Below are 21,368 nucleotides of genomic sequence, written 5' to 3'. Positions count from 1 at the left end.
ATCAAATAACGATATCCAGCAACTTTGATCAATGCTTTAAACAACAGTGAAATTTAAGAATCATTAACCAGATATCTATTTTGTATCTAGATCTCAGCATGAAGGATGGCAAAATAAATTTTCCACAAAATTTTTATTTTCCAAGTTTTTTTTTTTTTTTTTTTTAAAACTGAAAAAACCTAAAACCCTGAAAAACTCATTAAAAAAAAAAATATATATATATATATATATATATATATATATATTTTAAAGTTAAAAAAAATAATGAAATCTAATGAAAATCTAAAAGACTAAATATTAAAATCTAATACTAACAGAACCTAACTCTAAACTCTATCTAACATAAATATAAAAGCCAAAGTCTATAAAATAAAAATAAAAAAAACTAATCCAAAACTTTAACTAAAAATCTAAAACATAAATCTAAAAAAAACAAATATTAAAATCTAAATCAAAATTATAAATTTTTTTTTTTTAAATCTAAACTAACCAAATCAAATCAAAGTCTACGTTGAAAGTGAAAATGGCAAATCGTATATATCAAAATATAAAACAAACCTAAGTCTAAACCACGCTATTTACATGAATCGTAACGCATCAAAAGAAAACTTAAGGAAATCGAGTCAAAATGTTGACGGAACGCATCCAAAACTGAGCACAGATATCGTATTGAAACCCTGGCCGTCATAAAAAATAACCACGCAAACCAGCGACGACGAGATTGGAAACGATGACTGTATACAAAAACGACTTACCCTGCGGCGATGATTTTACCTGCGGATGGCCAGCGTTGAAAATCCGAACAGTCGACGGTGTGGATGGAAACAATCGAAAATGCACGAGGAGCTCGGAGTGAAACGGATCAACTAGCTTTGCAATCAAGTGTAACGATGGGTTCAATCGTTTGCAGGTCCACGACTTCCAGCAAGTCGGAAAGCGGTGATTTATAACAAATGCGTGGGCATTTTCGGTCGATTTCTGAGCCGTTGGTATCGATTTGAGACTGTGTGTTTGCAGTGAGTGGAGCAGAGACAGGGCTGGAGCTGGTGGCTCAGCCGCATTTCACTTTCTATTTTATTTTATTTGCAGGTTTGTATGTGTTACATCTCCGGACAGGACCGCATGATGCTTTTTTAAAATGCAGAGAATCGTTGCTTGAAGGGATCGAGCTGCACACCAATGATCCAGCCACCACACGTTCCAACTTCACCTTCTATCTCATCTTGCACTATGTATTCTGAGATCAAAACGATTGCACTTTTCCTCCAGGCCGTATCAAATGGCTAATGAAATAAAAGAATCGTGATCTTATGGCCTTTGCAGATATATGCAGAAAATTCAAAGTAAAACCCTTCGAAATTTTAGAGAATACCCTGCAACCTGTTGAAGAAAAAGGACAAAACCCTATATTATACATAAACAAAAATTTAAAACCCTAATGAAAAAATTGTAAAAAGCAGAATCTTGAAAACCTTAGATCAGCTAATTAATTTACAGGTTTTTGGCCCCTGAAATGCCAGATTTGACAATAATTGCAGTAATGTTTTCAGTATATCAGAAATTTTGAACTTCACTGTGAACAGAAAGAAAATCTCTCAATGTAAAACAGAAAAGAAACTTTGAATGATTAACCCAGGGAACAATCAGCTGGGCTCTGCACAGAAAAGCCAGTGGGAGTCGGCTGGTTCAGCCCAAAACTTCCCCAAACGCCCACAAATATCCTTCACTAAAAAGTTTCCCTGCACATCTCAAGCAACCATCAGCACAGAGAGAAAGAGTGCTGCTAGATCTCAGAAAATAATGGAGATACCTGCTATTATTTCAGAAACCCTAGCAGCGCTCAAACCCTAGCAGGTGAACAAGATACCTGTGCTCAAACTACTCTAAAAAACAAGCTATGATTAATGGCTGAAAACTGAAATATGCAGAAAATTAAAGATCTCACAGCAATTCCAGAGAGTAACACCAACACGATTTGGACCCCAAAGTCTTTTTATTAACCAGAAAATCAGATTACAAGAGAGCTTCTCAGTACAGACTCACAGATCAGATGATCTGAAATGACCCCTAGCACCCTACTTAAAGGAGATGCCTCCAACGGCTAGTGCGAGTGATCCATGCAGAAATGATCTCGACCGTTGATGAGGATCAAGACATCTCTTGATCTCATCCGTCGATTTATTCACTTAAAATATTATTATTTTATTAGTTAGGGTTTTTATTATTTTTTTAATTTTTTATTATTATTATTTTTTTTTAATTTTTACTTATTTTATTATTTTTATTCATTTGTTAATTTTTTAATTCATTTTAAAATGGATCATCGAACTAAGCCTTCGGAAAACATCACCTAGGACCTAGGACTTAGGACTCATGAGGGGATTTAAAACAGTTTTCGACCCTCAGGACACATTACATCATGACTTTTACAATTTACATCTTAAGGGAGAAAACCCCTTTAACATAGACCCTCACAAATCACCCAGTTCTGCGACACAACTATAATCTAGCAGATCAACACACTAGGATTCTCCTAAAATTCCAATGACAAAATCAATCCCGGCTTTGGGGTCAGGTTTGAAGGAAAACTCTGCCGATCCGTGGATCGGTGAGACGAAAAACCTTCCGGGACGTAGATTGTCATCAGAAAGTTAGGTCCACCTAGGCAAATTACATACATGACTCATGTCTGCTAAGATTATTTACAATCAAGACATGCAGACTGGGTTTACAATCAAAAGATCAAGCTGCTGATGATGGGAGGATGGCACGGACATGCTGATCAGGTGCTGCCCCTTTTTGCCAAGAAAAGGGGGATGTACTGCATGGGTAGTTGACCAGTAGAGGTCAACAACGATTTTTACAGTGTTTATGTTCCATTTCTCTATAGCTAAATGCACTTAAATGTTCAGTTAAAGTTAGCTATGTGAGAGTGATAACTGATCAGCATTTAAATTTTATGATCATTTAAAGCATTTAATTTTTTCTTTAAGTTTAATTGCTGGATCACCATTAAAGCATTGAGAATTTACTGGATATCTTGCATCGCTTGGGCTATTTGATGATAAATGATTGCTCTACATGGTTTATATTTCTGCAACATTTAGTAAATAATCATTTAATCATTAAATCCGCAAGGCACTGGTCCATTAAACTTAGCAAAATCAATTTAGTGCTTGTTTCTTCGTGTCTCCCAACCCAACTGGTCGACAGTTGGTCTTCATCACCTCATAGGGTCTACCCCACTTAGCCGTGGGAGACAGGCTTAAACGGAGAGATTGGGGATCAGAGTGACAGCCCCCGGTCTGAGCGTTGTCGTGTCAATCTGTGCGACAACAGGTCCATCTTCTGATCTCTTCCTGGCGAAGCGCTGCCCACATTTCCTCCCAACTGGGAAGAGAAGCTCTGCCCAAGATGCTTTGGACAAAGGTTTCCCACTCTTCAGTGATTGCATTCAGTGCAGTCCTGACCATAAATTTCGCATCTGGTGTAGCCCCTACGGAAGTTAGCTGGTCACGGATCCTTTGCAACCTAAGAAGGAAGGGATCGATTTCTTCTCCTTTCTACATCTGAAACTGTCTTAGTTGACTCTCAAGTAAAATCTTCCGCTGAACAGAATTTCCCTCGTACAATGTGGTCAAGGCCTCCCACATTTCCCTTGTTGTGTCCTTCTCAGCAATATGTGGGATCACATGATCCTTGACCCCATCGAAGATCATGCACTTTGCTTTTGCCTAAACCTCCTCATACTTTTTGAGAGGATCAACATCAACCGAAACAACAACTGTCTTCAAGGCATAATCCTTGATGAGATGTTTATCCAAAACTGCCAGGATGTTAGCCTTCTAGATGATAAAGTTGGATGCTTCATCCAACTTGTCACAATCCCTCAGTCCGTTAATGACCATCTCTGCTCAAATGAATTTCGAATTGGTTCTCTTCTCTCTCTTTCGCTGCTGCCCCAACAAAACTCGGATCTGGATTTCTTTGGCGCTAGAAATCCTCTAAGGAATAAGCTCCCTCTGAATTTAGATTTCCTTCACAGAAGTCCTTCTGCCAACCACCGTCGAACCACCCCTCTGATCTCTCTTTGTTGTTGCTCAACACTAGATCTAGATCAATGTGGAAAAAGTCGCTGTCGGGATTAATTCGGCAAGGGTCCAAAAGTTGAAAAACTCGGCAAAGTCGGGAGTTTTTCGAAAAAGTCGGCAAAAAGTCGGCAAAATTAAAAAAACACAAAATTATTCATTTTTTTTAATTTTTTTTAACATCTAGAGTATCCACAACATCAAATAAATGCATTTCCACATAAACATGTAAAGAAAGCTAATATATAATATGTATATGAAGTCTAGTGCTGCATCACATATCAAAATAGTGAATCCACTCCTGAATTTTGAGTCCTGTCTGAGTTTCAACTCTCAAGAGTCAAAATATCAACAAAAAATATAATAAATGTACATCATGAGTCATCTAAAAGTCATCAAGTAATCACTAATCAGTCACTGAGATCCTCTTCCCCTTTTACGGGAATAGGGAATGGCTTTGCCTTTTCCTCTAGAGGAAGAAGACCCCGCACCAACTCTTTTTTGTTGGTGAATTTTCTCATCAAGCTAAGCACAGATGAATGATTATAAATCAATTTTGTTATGCTCTTGGATGATTCAACAATGTCCCTCACAGTAGGAATTTTACCTATATCCTCAAACATCAAGTCAATGCAATGAGCAGCACAAGGTGTCCAAAACAAGTTAGGATACCTCTCCATAAGCATCTTGCCAGCTGCAACATAATTTGCAGCGTTGTCCGTTATGACTTGGACAACATTGCTTGGGCCTACTTCCTGAATGAAGAGGTCCAACAACTCACATAATAAACGTGCATCTTTAATGTGGTCAGATGCATCAACAGATTTCATAAACATTGTCCCCTTGGGACAACTAACCAAGAAGTTAAGAAGGGTCCTACCCTTCTGGTCAGTCCAACCATCTGACATGACTGTGCATCCAGTGTGCTCCCATGATGCCCTAAACTCTGCCAATCTAGCAGTGCACTCAGTCTTTTCATCTTGAAGAAGAGGCCCTCTCAACTCTGCAAAGGTGGGGGCTTTGTACCCCGGGCCAACGACAGCAACAGCATCAAACATAGGCTGGTAGAATGGGTTTGTCTTGGCAATGTTGAAGGGAACATCACTCCATAGACGACACCTACTGACCAACTTGTCAGCTTCTGCCTTTTCCTTTTTTTTCATTGATGATCTAATCCCAGGTTGTGAACCAGCTGCTGTTCTAGGAACAAAAAAAGATGAGATAGAAGGATGAGTACCACTACCCAATGTACCCATGGGTGAGGAAGGTGATGCTGCTGTAGAAACATTGCCACTCTCAATTCCCCCCACTGTTGAGCCCCCTGCAATTTGGTTTCTTAGTGTTGCCCTGGTGTCTTTTCCTTCCTCTTTATCCATCAATGATTGAATGGCCCGTCGGATGATTTCTGGAGTTGTCTCTTTGCAAAGTTCAATATTTTGGCCTGGAATTTGCCCCAAATGGAATTTTAATCTGTTGATGCCTCCTGACATATGCTTTCCACACAATTTGCAAGTCAAATACATTCTATTGACCGCCCCAGTTTCAGGTATAACATCAGGCTCACCAAACTCCCACATAGAATCCAAAATCCTCGGCATTTTGTTTTAAACTTTGAGCTGGAATTTAAAGTTTAAACCTGGGCACAAAAAGAATGGAAACAAATTCAAATCAGCAAATTATAATTAGTAATTTACTAATTTGTATTGCACTCAGAATTTAGAAACAAATTAGTAAATATTAAATAATAAATCATAAATGTATGTACAGTGAACATACTCTGAGCGGCTGTTTTGAAGTTTTGAACAGTTATATAAAATTATAAATATTAAATAACAACATACATAATACATATATAACATACATATATAAATATTAAATACATATTACATACATATTACATAAATATTAAATAATAACAATAAAATAAATATAAATAAATGTAAATAAAAAATTAACATACATATTACAAATTTACATATTACATAACAGGCACAGCCGCTGTTTTGAATTTGACTGTTGAACAGTTATATAAAATTTAAATAATAACAATGTAACTGTAACATACAATTACATGTAACGTAACAGTTATAATTTATAAACTTATATATAATATATATTTTGTCCATTAAAATTTTAAATTGTTATTTGGATTCTGGAACCGATAATGGGCAGTGGGCACAGTGAATATTTGAAGTTTGAACCGCTGAACGTTGAGCGGCTGCCGCTGGCGGCTCAACAGTTATAAACTAAAATATATATATAATATACATAAATAATAAATAAACCTAAAATTTAAATGATAACTCATAACACTGAACAGTGATATATAATATATATTATATAGTCGATTTTATTTGGAATCTGGATAACCGATAATGGGCCATGAGCACAAATGCATGGAGGTACCAAATGGCAAATACATACCTTGTCACCTTGACGGCGGACGCTTGCGGCTAGCAAATGCACACCCACAACTTCTTCGAACTCGAAACCCTCGTTTCTCCTCCACAGCGAACAAGCCAAAACACAATTAAAAAATAAAACGAACGATTTCCGGTTTTTATGCCCGCGGACCAATTTTTTTTAATGCAGCCGATTTTTTCCATCGACTCCCGATTTAATCGGGATTAATTCGATTTAATCGCGATTTTTTCGTTTCTTAAAAAGTCGGCAAAAAATTGGCCGATTTAATCCTTTTCTTGAAAAAATCGCGTTTTGAGGAATAAATCCCGATTTTTTCGGGACTTTTTCCACACTGGATTCTAGACTTCTTGGCAAGAAATATTCTGAGGAACTGATTCCCTCTACTTTGCTTCTACCCCACTAGGTACCATTCTGCACCAAGAAAATCAACACCCCACCAGCAACTCCAGATAAAATCTGCGATGCACCCCTAGCCACAACTATTGGAAAACCGAGACTCAACAGTTTTTGCGTTGCCCTCTGCAGCAACAACGTCACCCAATCAGGCTAACGCGGGCTCTGCATGCTCCTTCCTTGGTGACTGTGTCGCCTCTCCTCTGCTCTCTTGGCCTGAAACTACGTTGTCTCTCGGGACAACTGTCTTCACGCACAAATTTTTCCTCTGTCCTTTCACTGATGGCTTCAGTCCTCCTTGATCTGCAATCGCTCTGATACCATGTGAAAATTTCTGAATCTAACAAATTAGAAATCCTACTATTGTAAACTGATTTGCATTACCTACTTGTGTTCTTCATTTTAACAAGTTATTTTCAGAATTATTCAGAAAATATTAATGCAAATACACTACAGCCTACACCAATATACAAATCAAGTACTGAAAAATAAATGAGACAACCACACAAAGGACACTTATTTTTTGATTAAATGTCCCCAGAAAAACCCAATGTGGGAAAACCGGTGCAACAGATATGAGGGTTTTATTATTATGCAAATTTTTTAATACAACTAGGGTGCCAAATCCGGCTCACCCAACAAAGAATAAACACGCCAAAAATACCTCTATCTGGAGACATATTTTGGCGGATCCAGCAACTGGATGAACAAACCGCACAGGTGACTGTGTTGTCCCCAGCGCTGTGCAGCAATGGTTGCTCCCAGCTTTGTGCTGGGACTGTGTCACCTCCTCTAGGAGTTGCGTCACCCTCCTTGTGAGCCGTCTCGACTCAAAAATTGATCAGTTGAATTGATGCCCAATATGCTGTTAGAATTTCTAAGTTTACCCCGTTAGAAATTCTTCTTGTACTATCTGATTTATTTCTTCCTACTTGTTCAATTACTTAACAAGTTATTTACTATGTAAATATTGAAAATAAATACAAGTACAATATCAACATCTATAGATCATCATCTGAAAGTAAATAAGCACACAAGCGAGACTATAATTTTTGGACCAATGTCCTCGGAAAAACCCAATGCAGGAAAACCGGTGCAGCTATTCAGAGGGTTTTATTATTATGTAGTTTTCAAAATACAACTAGGGTGCCAGAAATGGCTCACCCAACAGAGAATGCCCTCGGTAGTAGTACCTCTCCTCGGAGACAGATATTCCCACTGATTAATCACCGGATGAACGATCCCACAACAACAATTGCAACTTTTGTTGCTCTGCGTCACTCTAATAGGGACTGCATCATCCTATCTGGCTCACCAGCTCTTAGTCTATCCCACGAAATCCTGCAGCATTGCCTCTAGGCCCTGCGTTAGCTCTTCTAGCCTCTGCATCAACTTCTGGAGCTTCTGCGTCAGCCCCTAGACCCTTTGCGTCTCACACGCTGGCTTCTCTGACTCTGCACAGCACCTCGCTACCTCTGCGTAGCCTCCAGCTGCCTCTACGTCAACCTCACTGGGATCTGCGCTGCCTATCTGGTACCAACTCTGCCTCTCTGCTATGTATTCACTGCCCCTCATCTGCAACTTAGATCACTCACTCGATTTCCTCAGCAAATCCTGCCCTAGAAAATCGAATTCTTGATCTCTCTTGGTGTGTTCTCCAATTGATCCTCAAGCCTCCTCTTATACTTTTCTCATTGGTCCTTCAACGGCTGAAATTAAATCTCTAATCAACGGCTAAGATTAGATTTGGCTTGATCCATGACTTTTGGACCCTTCTAACCTAGTTTTATATCAATACCCATTAATATTTTATTTTTCCTAAGTTTAGACTTAGGAACTCTATTAAAAATATTAATTATTTTAATATCTACCAAACTGGTTAGAATCTGTCCAAACCATTTCTGGGTCTTGGTGATCTCATGTGCTTTAGCCTGTCCACCAATTTTCATGGTTAGATCACATCCGATGCTACCCCAAATCAACACCCTCTCTTAGTGAGGATTGTGCTCTAGTAATACTCCTCACATAGTATCACCCTGATCATTCAGCATCGGTCCCTATGTTGATGCTAGACCTTCCTGCCCAACATCCTCTGCATTGCTGCATCATGTATTGCTGCCCATGGCCCTGCCACTGCCACTGCTACATTCGTACGGCAGCTTGCTCTGCATCTGTGTTGCTACTAGTCCATACTACCAGCGCTGCATTTGCACTGCATCCCCTTCTCATCATGCTGCATCGTGTTGCCCATAGTACTACCACTACTAACTACTGCACTACAGCTCAATTACCGAGAAGTAGGTAACTAATCCACCCAACTCTGACATCCCTGTCAGGCTAGAGACACTCCCGATGCTGAAGCTCCCTCTGCCGCTAACAAGTGCTCCCTCTACTGACCTCTGCGTTGCTGCAACAACTCCATGCATCTCGCAACGTTGCACACTTCTCTGTGCCATCCTACATTAGTGCAACACTCCCGTGCTTCTCGCACTGTTGCAGCCTGTTGTCCGGGGACTCCTACATTGTAGCACTCTTTGTCGCTCCATCTGCATCCGTCTCTACCAACATTTGCCAGTGATGCTACTCCTCTTTGGGGCTCTCGTAGCAAGGTATAATCCAAGAGGTTGGGTACCTCAAGGATCCTGCCCTTCATCGTTTGTAATCTGTTTGACTACAGTTCGATGTCACCCCACTTCCTCTCAAGTTGCGCATGAACACTCATGGCACAATCGTCATCCTCCTCAACTTATTTTTCCGCCCTCGTTGGCACTGCGTTGGTCTCAGAAGCCTCTCCCTTGCTCTTCTTCGTAGGACACTAGTTTGCAAAATGACCCAGTTCCCCACAATGGAACCACTTGACCTTGGAGAGGTCCTTCTTCTTTCCCTTCTCCTACTTTCCCACAGATGCGAGAGTCGCATCTTCTTCTTCCTCCTTCTTGATTATAACCCCTTTGTCGCTATTCCCCGCCATGGTCACCCGTCTGATCTCTTCTTGACGAAGATCCGCCCACAGTTTCTCCCAGTCCAGAAGACTCGACCTACCTGGTATACTCTAGATAAATACCTCCCAATCCTTTGAGACTGCGTTCAATGCGGTCCTCACCATCAATTCCTGATCCGGCGTGGCCCCTATGGATGTTAGTTGGTCCCAAATCTCCTTCAATTGACCAAGGAAGACATCTATCTGCTCTCCCTTCTACATCTGGTATGACCGCAGCTGATTTTCAAGTAACATCTTCCTTTGCACTGAAGTATGCTGGTACAATTTCTTCAGGGCATCCCACATCTCATTTGCCATGTCCTTCTCGGTAATATGCAGCACCACATGATGCTTGACCCCATCAAGGATGATGCACTTGGCCTTGGCCATTGCCTCCTCATACTTCTCATTTTCAGCTAGGTCAACTGGGATCGCTATTGTTTTCAAGGCGAAGTCCTTGATGCGATATCTGTCTAGAATGGACAAGATCCTGGCCTTCCAGACCACGAAGTTGGATGCTCTATCCAACCTATCCTGATCTCTTAGTCCATTCACGACCATTATGTTGCTCTTCTTCCGACTCCTCCAAGGCTCTCTACTTCCCTCTTGGAATTCCTTGGTTCGACTCCCTCTAAGTCTTGATTTCCCTTCTGGAAATCCTCCTCCTTGGCCTTGCCCTGTTAAGTACTGTTCTGACCACAGTACCCCACCAGCTTCGCTCCGCAAATTATCTGCATCCTCCTATACCCCAGCAACTGAAAGGACTGAGCCTTTAGGCTCTGTGCAATCCTAGCACTAGCAAAATCTGCACTTCCTGGCCACAGCGTCGATCCTTCCTGACTGAGAAAGATGACTGGGCACTGCATTGGTTAGGCCTGCTCCTCTCTACCTCTGCATTGATCCTCCTCCTGGCTCGAACTGATGACGTAGGCCCTCTACGTCACCCCTTCCTTACTGCTTTCTTCTAGGAACAGCTTCTGTCACTCTGGACAGTTGTTTCTGCTGCTACTACTCTACTCAGCTGATGCCTTCAGTTATCCTGTGATCTGCAACCACACTCTGATACCATGTTGGAATTTCAAAGTTTACCCCATTAGAAATTCTTCCTGTACTATCTGATTTATTTCTTTCGACTTGTTCAATTACTTAACAAGTTATTTACTATGTAAATACTGAAAATAAATACAAGTATAGTATCAGCATCTACAAATCATCAACTGAAGGTAAACAAACACACAAGTGACACCGTTATTTTTGGGCCAATGTCCCTGGAAAAACCCAATGCGGGAAAACCGGTGCAGCTATTCAAAGGGTTTTATTATTATGCAGTTTTCAGAATACAACTAGGGTGCCAGAAATGGCTCACCCAACAGAGAATGCCCTCGGCAGTAGTACCTCTCCTCGGAGACGGATATTCTGGCTAATTAATCATCAGATGAATGATCCCGCAGCAACAATTGCAGCTTCTGCTACTCTACATCACTCTGATAGGGACTACGTCACTCTATCTAGCTCACCAGCTCCCAGTCTGTCCCACGAAATCCTCCAGCACTGCCTCTAGCCCCTGCGTAAGCTCTGCTAGCATTTGCGTCAGCTTTTGGAGCCTCTGCGTCAGCCCCTAGACCCTCTACGTCTCACATGCTGGTATCTCTGGCTCTGCACAACGCTTGGCTGCCTCTACGTAGCCTCCAGCTGCCTCTACGTAGCCTCCAGTTGCCTCTACGTCAACCTCGCTGGGCTCTGCACTGCCTCTCTGGTACCAACTCTGCCTCTCTGCTATGTATTTACTGCCCCTCAACTGCAACTTAGATGACTCACTCGATTTCCTCAGCAAACCCTGCCCCAGAAAATCGAATTCTTGAACTCTCTTGGTGTGTTCTCCAACTGACCCTCAAGCCTCCTCTTATACTTTTCTCGTTGGTCCTTCAACGACTGAGATTAAATCTCTAATCAAAAGCTAAGATTATATTTGGCTTGATCCATGACTTTTGGACCCTTCTAACCCAGTTTTATATTAATACCTATTAATATTTTATTTTTCCTAAGTTTAGACTTATGAATTCCATTAAAAATATTAATTATTTTAATATCTCCCAAACCGGTTAGAATCTGCCAAAACCATTTCTGGGTCCTGGAGATCTCATGTTCTTTAGCCTCTCCACCAATTTTCATGGCTAGAGCACATCCAATGCTACCCTTATCAACATCTGCCTCACAGAAACCCCAACGCTGCCTCTATGTGACTACGTCAGCCCTCCAGCCTCTGTGTCACCCTCCTGGAGCTACGTTGACTCTCCCTGGTGTTGTGCTGCCTCTTTGCTATGTATTCTCGACCTTGGACGAAGATCCCACTGCCGAACTGCCCCTCTCTGCACTAGAAGATCACTCTGAAATTCTCAGCAAACCACACCCCATAATTTCGATCTAGCTCAAGTGTTGCTCTCACTGTGTGTTTTCTCCAACTGACCCTAAGCCTTCTTTTATACTTTTCCTGTTGGGAAACCAATAGTCATGACCTAATCTCTAATCAACGACTAAGATTAAATTAGACTTGATCCTCATCACTTAGAAGCTTCTCACCCTATTGTAGCGGTTACAAGCACCCTCCAAAATTTTGCCTTAGCTTCATTTTGGAGCCTCCCTACCAACCATCCTCAGCAACATATCTTGCATCGTTAAGCACATAGGCTTCAATTGTTTCATAGAGTCTTATCAGCCTGTGTATGAAAGTTTGTTCCACCTCCTTCACTTGTGCTTTCCAGACTTAGTGTCAATTGCTGGTTGAGCAGCTCCCTCTTGGAATTGTGCAATTCTGGAGGGGAAACAGCCTTCCCTCCAGAAATTGCGCAATTCTTCCTGAGAGTCTTCCTCTAAAAAATTGCGCAATTCATTCCAGGACGACTGCTCAGCCCAGAAATTGCGCAATCCTGGCAGACAGTCACATGTTCCTCCCAGAAATTGCGCAATACCCTTTGGACAGCTAGCTTTGCTCAGCCTAGGAACAACGTAGATTTTCATCCCAGGCTCGCAGACCGATGCATGTGCCTTCAGGTTGACCGGTTCCCTCTGGGACCGAGCAAAACTAATTTGCATGCATGGACTTCTTTTCCCAAGGCAGCATGTAAAGGCATCCCTAGATTTAGGGATCTATTTTTAGCAGTTGGAGGTTACATGCAAGGATCATTTCAGAAACCTCCCGCCAAGTGTCACTTTTCCTAGATTTGTGGCATGTGCGTCATAACCTCGATTTTATCAAAACTTATGAACTGGACACTACAGAGCTCATTCCTCGCATCGATCTTGCAGCTCTGACATCCCACATTGCATCTAGGAGTCGTCGGCACATTCAGCTCAGCTGTTTCGGGGTAAGCCCGCTTTGCATGTCTTGCGTTGCGTTTCTATTGCTTTTTGTGTTTCGGCTTGTGTAAATGTTGTCTGCTTGATTTCTATGAATGCTTGTTGTCGTTTGCATGCATGTTAGCTTGTACAAGCACTATTTCAATTTTCGTTCGCATCTCACTATTGTCGCATGCATGACATTGTTTTTGCACCGACGGTCGTCGTCGCAACGACCCTCTTCACACACATTCATGCGTCCCATTTTCTGAATCATGCACATAATGTTTGCATGCATAATCATTCATTCTCGTTTTCACTCATCTCATCATGCATTCAAACTTCTCATGTTTTCAATAACTGTTGGCCGGTCTGGGCTGCCTTGGCCCGTACCGTGCCTTGCCCGGCTAGCACTGCGCATTTCCGGAAGCGATCGAGGAAATCGATTTTTCTGGAGTGAGAAGTTCTTAGGAGGAAAATTGATTGAGGAGATTTCTTGCAGCAGAGGGGAAGTGAGATTCCGAAAGAAGGAATTTCCGGAGAGTACGAGACAGAGGGAGAACAGAAAGACGCCCAGAGGAAGGTTGACATTGGCCCACACAATGCTGACGCAGAGGCAGCGCAGTCCTTGAGGGGAAGTTGAGTTTCCTGCTAAGGGAAGTCAAAATTCAGTTGCCAGAAGCCAGGGTGTGAGTTCGGGAGGCAGAAGATTGATTTTCTCAACTAGCAAAGGATCCAGAAGAGGGGCAGTGTAATACCCAAGAGGGGTGACGCAGAAACTGTCGGGAGTGACGCAGTTCTGCGCAAAGGCCACACAGAGCCTCCAGTTCAGCAGGATCGGTCAATGATTCTCTAGTGAAAGGGTGAGATCATTTCACCAGTCGTTTGTTCAGTATTCTCTTTGTAACAGATTGCTAGTTGAGCATCCTAGAATTGTACTCAAATTTTCTCCTGCATAGTAATAAAACCCTCAGAGCTACTGCAGCGGTTTTCCCGCATTAGGTTTTTCTGAGGACTATTGTCCAAAAATAACAGTGTCCTATGTGTTTCTATTTTCCTTGCTCAGTTTCTATGTTTTAGAATCATATTTAATTTGGTGTAGGCTGCTTCAGTAATTTACTTCAATGTTTCAAGAAGAACTCTGAAATAAGCTTGTAATGTAATTTACAATCTGGGTGAAGTAGATTCAGTTGGTTGCAGTAGGATTCCTGAGATTGTTAGATCTAGGAATTTTCACATGGTACCAGAGTTTCTGATGTGAAACAGGAAGAGCAGAACTAGCACTGAAGCAAGGGCCAACTTGCTGCAACAAGCAACAGTTCGAATCTTTTGATGGATTGCGCAGTTCTAGCAAGGAGGGCTATATTTTCGTGGTTGTTCTCTCTAAGTGAGCCGACAGAGGGGTAAAACTGTCGGATCGAGAAATCGTTGAGGCAGAAGGAGCCACACAAAGCATCAGCGCAGAGCTAGAGGGACGCAATTTTCTGCAAGCTAAGTGCTAGGTAGAAAATCCATCAGAAGTAAGAAGCAGATCGCATGGTGAGGGAATACTTCCTCAGTGATTTCTTGCCAAGGAAATCAATATTTCTCATTTGTTGAGCAGTAGAGGAGCAACAACTTACCAGCTCCATCAGGGAGTGCGTAAGCCAGCCTAGGAGCTATGCAGTAGGGAGAAAGAGGGAGGTGTTCGACATTTTTTGGAGGATATGGCAACCAGTGGCTTGAGGGATTAGGATAGGTTGGACGGGGCTTCCAACTACGTCATCTGGAAGGCTAGAATGTCTTTTCTTCTAAATGAGCATGCCCTCAAGACGTATGTTGATAGTGTGGTAGTTGTCCTAGCAAATGCAGATCCATTGAAGAAGTACAAAACTGAGATGGCAAAGGCCAAGAGGATGATCCTTGATGGAGTGTGCCACGTTGCTAGAAAAGGGACTCCTAAGGAGATGTGGGATGCCTTGGCGACATTGTATCGAGGATCTTCCGAGCAGCGGAAGATGTACTTAGAGCAGAAGCTAAGATTTGCTCATATGCAGAAGGGAGAATGTGTGGATCCATTCCTCGCGAAACTGAAGGAGACTCGTGATGATTTGTCGACTGCGGGGCACACACCTCAGGATTCAGAGTTAGTGAGATTGGCTCTAAATTCCGTCTCAGATGAATTGCAAGTCTTTGTCCAAAGTATCCTGGGTGGAGCAACATTGCCAAATTGGGATGAGATGTGGGCAACATTGAAACAAGAAGAGCTGAGGAGAGACCCGATCAAGGTCAAACTTGGTGTAAGCAGCAACAACAGTGGGTCGAAGCCCAAATTAGAGGAGGATAACGCAGCCCTTGCATCGAAGGGACAGCAGGGGCAACAGAGATGAAAGGAGGACGTCTCCAAGGTGAAATGTTTCAGATGTGGCGAGATGGGCCACTATGCATCCCATTGTCCTTTGAAGAAAAAGGACAAGGATGAGAAGCACGAACCTAAGGTTGCAGCCGCAAAGCTTGAACAGGAGGAGGAGTTCGCCATGACAACCAAGATACCTCCACAAGGGAGGTGGGCTGATATAGAATTGTAGTTCAATGGAGCTACAGATGGACAGAATCTTTGAGGAGTCCACCTCTTGGATCATCACCTTGCTACAGGAGCCCATGATCAGTAATAGCGAGATGGAGGAGTTTTGAGTTGGTGCCATGGAGTGGTGGAGCAACAGTTGCAGTAGTTAGCAGCGCCAAAACTTGAGCAGTGCAGAGTAAAGAGGAAACAATGTGTGGAGGCACAGTGCAGAGCTTCAACAACGTTGTGGCTTCAAAAGACAACGTGGGACTAGCAATAGTCAAACTTTCAGCATTGAGGAGTATCCACTAGATACTTGTCTAGTTTTGGGTGTTTTCAGTTGCTTCTCTCAGCAACTGAGTTGCAGTATAGATGCAGTGTTAGCAATGGCAGTGCTAGTAGCATAGAAGATGCAACATTTGAGACGGAGTTGTAGTACAGATGTAGCATTGGCAGTGGCAGTGTCAAAGGCAACAATACAGTTGCAGTAGTAGCGCAATAGTTGGTGGATAGCATGTCAGACATCAACAGCGCAGAGGACAATGCATCAGAGTCAGAGCAATATACAACAACAATATATTGCTAGAGCACATTCCTCGCTAAGAGGTAGTGTTGATTTGGGGTAGCATAGGATGTGCTCTAAGACTCAAATTTTGCATGGAGGCTTGGGCACATGTATTCCAAAGAACCCAAAAAGCGTTTTGGGAAATTCTACCCAGAAATGATTTTATTAAAATAATTAAAAATTGTAATGGGGTTCCTAAGTCTAAACTTAGGAAAATTAAAATATTAATGGGTATTAATCTAATCGGGGGTGAAACTTCTAGAAAAAGACACGGATCAAGCCAAAACTATTTGAGCCTTTGATTATGATTTAATCTAGGCCGTTGGTTGTCCAACAGGAAGATATAAGAAGGGACTTGAGGGTCATTTGGAAAACACACTAAGAAATCAAGGAAATTGATTTTTCTGAAGTGAGAAGTTCTCAGGAGGAAAATTGATTTAGGATATTTCTTGCAGCAGAGGGGCAGTGAGAATCTGGAAGAAGGAATTTCCAGATAGTACGAGGTAGAGGGAGAACAAAAAGACGTCTAGAGGAAGGCTGATGCTAGCCCACACAGTGCTGATGCAGAGGCAGCGCAGTCCTTGAGGGGAAGTCGAGTTTCTTGCTAAGGGAAGTCGAAATTCAATTGCTGGAAGTCGGGGTGTGAGTCTGGGAGGCAGAAGATCGATTTTCTTAGGCAGCAAAGGATCCGGAAGAGGGGTAGCATAATACCCAAGAGGGGTGACGCAAAAACTGACGGGAGTGACGCAATTCTGCGTAGAGACCACGCAGAGGGTGATGCAGAGCCTCTAGTTCAGCAGGATCAGTCACTGATTCTCCAGCAACAGGGTGAGATCATTTCACCAATCTTTTGTTCAGAGTTATCTCTATAACAGATTGCTAGTTGAGCATCCAAGAATTGTACTCATATTTTCTCCTGCATAATAATAAAACCCTCAGAGCTGTTGCACTAGTTTTCTCACATTGGGTTTTTCCAGGGACTATTGTGTAAAAATAACGGTGTCCTATGTGTTTCTATTTTCCTTGCTCAGTTTCTATGTTTCAGAATCATATTTAATTTGGTGTAGGTTGCTTCAATGATTTACTTCAATGTTTCAAGAAGAAATCTAAAATAAGCTTGTAATGTAATTTACAATTTAGGTGAAGTAGATTCAGTTGGTTGCAGTAGTATTCCTGAGATTGTTAGATCTAGGAATTTTCACATATGGGACATCCCTAGTAAAGTCCGTGAGTATTGTGGGTGTATAGGGGATGGCAGGGGACATTCCAATTCAAGTTCCCAAGTCCGGAGAGCATGGGTAGTTAAGGGGGTCCGTCCTCATTGGAAAATGCTTTAAAGAGAATTCTTTTGTTTCTCCAATAATGATTTAGTGTTACATCTAGATTTTGTCTTGCAATCCAGTTTTAGAAAAGGTAGTTCTCTATATCATGCTTGGTATATCTTTATGGTCCTCGATATATCGATTTCTTGGACAAAGTAGTTCTCTATATACTGCTCCATATTTTTTTAAAAGTGGGAAATCCATCATAACTCAGTTTTCAACCGGCACTGGGGACAACTATCACTGGCTGCTATCCACAAAATGAGATCTGACTCATCACCATTATTCAAGGGAATCCATACCATCTGGAATGACAAACTGGTCGTCTGCAAATGCTTAGGCTTTCACTCCTGCTAGATGCCTCTATGTCTTGGGCCAATAAACTGTTTTCTTACATTTGATGAAGACAAGCTCTTAGCCAAGCAGAAGCAGTCTTAGGTCATACTCTTGGACCAAGTGCTTCATATTGGCTATTAATGAACCCCTAGCTTCAAGTATATTTTAAATTATTAAATTATAGGAAATGAGTACGAGGATCTGAAAATGTTCATGGTTGTGTTATGCATTGCCTTTATATTTCTTATGCATTTTTTGTAGGAAGCTTGTTTCTATAACTGTAAATCAAAGTGACAAAAATATTTTTCTGTTTTCTAGATTGAAAGATGCTGAAAATGCTACATTTTGCTCATGCATATGATTTGTTCACTTTGATTCTGATGTTCCAACATCTTTTGCTTGCAGCCAGATGTTGATATTGCTACTCACATAAACATATACAATGACAGTGCAAAACGAAGGTATGTAAACATTGGGGTTTCAGTCTCTTGATATTTGTTTGTTCAATTTAGTTTCCTTTTTTGTTGACCCTAAAGATATCATTTATCTTGAACAGGATTGTCCCCTTTGCTATTTCCATTTTGCCTGCTACTGTTTTCCTTGATAATAAACGCATGTCATTGGTCAAGTTTATTGTTTTATTCATGTTAATGGGGCTTATCTGTGGCGTTCTCTAAACATACATATTTAATTTCTAACAGTGCTGTATACTTAGTAATTTAAGCAATTTTCAAAGTGTGCTCATATTATTACTTTGTATAAATAATCATAAAAGCAATAATGCAAGTGAGAAAATTCTAGCATGTTGGAGATAAAAGCTATCCATTAGTGTTTTATTTAGAAGTTTCAATAAATTAGTTTAGTGATAGAGGATAAGACGTCCTTAGTGTTAGCCTAAAAATTGTTCTTTAAATTCTAAACATGTGATTATGAGATTAAATTAAGAGTGATGTACTGAGGACATAGACGGGTCATGTAAGAAATTATGAGGTCAGTTCTAATTGACTCCGAGTGGAGACTGATCACCATATCCCACATTCTAATAGGGCCTACCAGATGTGCCTGCTATGGGAACCAAAAACAGAATGCACCTCATTTTCCAGTGCCCTCTATACTATGAGATCAGAGATGTTACTGCTGCCTCTATTGGAACTTAGGGGGCTCCCTTTCTACCTTATGATATCACAATCAAAGGTGCCTAACTCTTTTTATCAGGGAGATTTTCAATTAGATCTGAGTTCTTGCACACCCCCCCCCCCACCCATCAAGGAGATATTTCATTTACATCTCAACTCTTGCATGCCACTGTGCACCCCATATCAAGTGATAGGTTGAGTTCTAGAAGTAGTTAGACCTTGGATCTCCTCTCAGCCCCCTCCCCAGCAGATTGACCGATATGTTTGAGACTAGTTTGGAGGTGCAGGACCATACATCTGATCACACATCGTCATAGTGATAGAGGGTTCATATTTAGACGGATCTAGTGTAGGGCACCTCTTACCCATCAAATTGCCCCCCAACACCAATGGAGCTGATTTACCAAGTATCCGATATAAGGGATGGTTACACATGACTGAAAAGATGCAGCAGATGATGCCATGGAATCTACCAAATGGTTCAAGGTCCTTGGGATAGTGTCATGTCCCTTTCCAAATAAATTTGTAATAGGCTTTGGTCTCTCCACAATTTTGCATAAATTTTGATAAGTAAAAGAACCCAAGCATTTTTTACTTAGGAACTTAGGAGAAAGGAAGGATGAATTAGATTGTTAGTGGAAGGTGGGGACCACCCACATGGGAAAACATGTGTGGGCACTTGGGAAATTCGAATTGCCTTGGAGGGGAATCGAATGGCTTGGAGAGGGGACCACATGGGGGAAGGAAGGACCACGAAGATATAAGGAGGAAGAGCTCCCCAATTGAGGCATTGATTTTGCACATCGAATTTTCTTGTGTTGCTCGAGCTGCTTAGCCAAGTTACTTGCCTGTTTAGCATCGAGTTTCTTAGGCGGGAGATTCAACCTTTCCTTCAGGGGACTTCAAGTGCCACCCTAGGAAGGCATTTCATAGTACCTTGAGGAGAACCGGAGGATATTTGTGGCCATACCACTCAACCTTCGAACCAACAGAGCGTATTTTGGGAACACGCAAAAAGGGAAACACGCAGAGGTGATGGGAGTTCATCCGGGCAACACTTGCCGGGAAAGTTTGGAGAGTTGGAGTATAGCAAAAAATCCAATGTTTCACCAAGACTCTGGGACAGGGAGACGCGGGTGCGGGGAGACGCACAAGGGGGACGTGTGGGAGTACCCTCAAGTTTTAGGGAAATTTAGGGGGGACGGGGGGACGTCGGGGTATATAATTTTTTTAATATATATATTTCAAATTCATATTCAATAGTGAAAGAATAAATACAATGATACATACATAATTGAATTAAGTAATGAAATACATTGATCCATACTCATCATCCTTACTAATACATAAATGATTCATCTGTAGACCACGAGATTCAATAGTGAAATACTCTAGTACATATTCATCATTCATTATTCACCATTCTAGAATCTACGTTGATTTAAAAATTAAATTCATCATTCATCATTCTAGATTCTAAATTGATTTAAAATTAAAATTCATCATTCATCATTCTAGAATCTAATTAGTACTAAGCAAAATAGACTATAATAGATACTGAAATCTAAAGACTGGAATAGTAAATTGATATAACTAAACTCAAAAACAGTGGAGTGATGAGTCTAAATGTCACTCTAAAGTACACAGAGGGTTTGGTGCTCTTGATTAAATACTAATTCCACACCCTTGTACATGACAAAATGCAATGGAAACATTGCAATCCATCGAATCCTAAATTCCTGAAAAACTGTTTAAATCTGCTGGATTTTGAGTGAGATCTAAAATTCTACTTTCTGCATATGAAATCCAATGAGGTTGGAACCACTCTCAAACATCCTGAGTCATTTCATGGTAATGTTAAAAATTTAAGTAAAAGAATGAAAATAAAAGATAAAGGAGAATCTCACTTTTACTTTAAGAATTTAACATTACCATGAATTGCATAGCATTAGTAGGGCAATATGATCAAATACTAGGTTTTCCCTATCATAAATCATTGTTTACAAGCAAATTTAAGGGGGACACATAGCCCATTTTGAGGGGGGGCGCCCAGGCGTTCCCCTTTTGGGGAGTCGCATCCCCCACACTGGGGAAACGTCCCCCCTTGCGTCTCCCCAAAAGGGGGACGTGGGGAAACGTTTCCCCAGACGTCCCCTCGTCCCGGGTGCATGGGGTGCGAGGGGTGTGCGCACCCGACCCTGAGGGACGTGTCCCCGTGGAACACTAAGAAAATCAACCTTTGG

At 41.5% G+C, this 21,368-nt stretch overlaps 1 protein-coding gene across 1 annotated transcript in view; it reads left to right on the top strand.

The window, feature by feature from the left end:
• LOC149227759 (ACT domain-containing protein ACR11-like) overlaps positions 1-21,368 on the top strand; it is a 464,039-nt gene that overhangs the window by 370,600 nt on the left and 72,071 nt on the right. Inside the window, exon 7 of the mRNA XM_089377915.1 lies at positions 18,395-18,450. Within this exon, the coding sequence (XP_089234041.1) occupies positions 18,395-18,450 (56 nt within the window). The remainder of the gene's footprint in view (positions 1-18,394; positions 18,451-21,368) is intronic.

The sequence above is a fragment of the Pinus tabuliformis genome, chromosome J, assembly GCF_031772625.1.
Source record: "Pinus tabuliformis cultivar Carrire ecotype Pingquan chromosome J, CPIR1, whole genome shotgun sequence".
Taxonomy (NCBI): Eukaryota; Viridiplantae; Streptophyta; class Pinopsida; order Pinales; family Pinaceae; genus Pinus; species Pinus tabuliformis.
The sequence above is the reverse complement of the archived record's forward strand: the minus strand, read 5'-3'. Positions and strand labels throughout refer to the sequence as shown.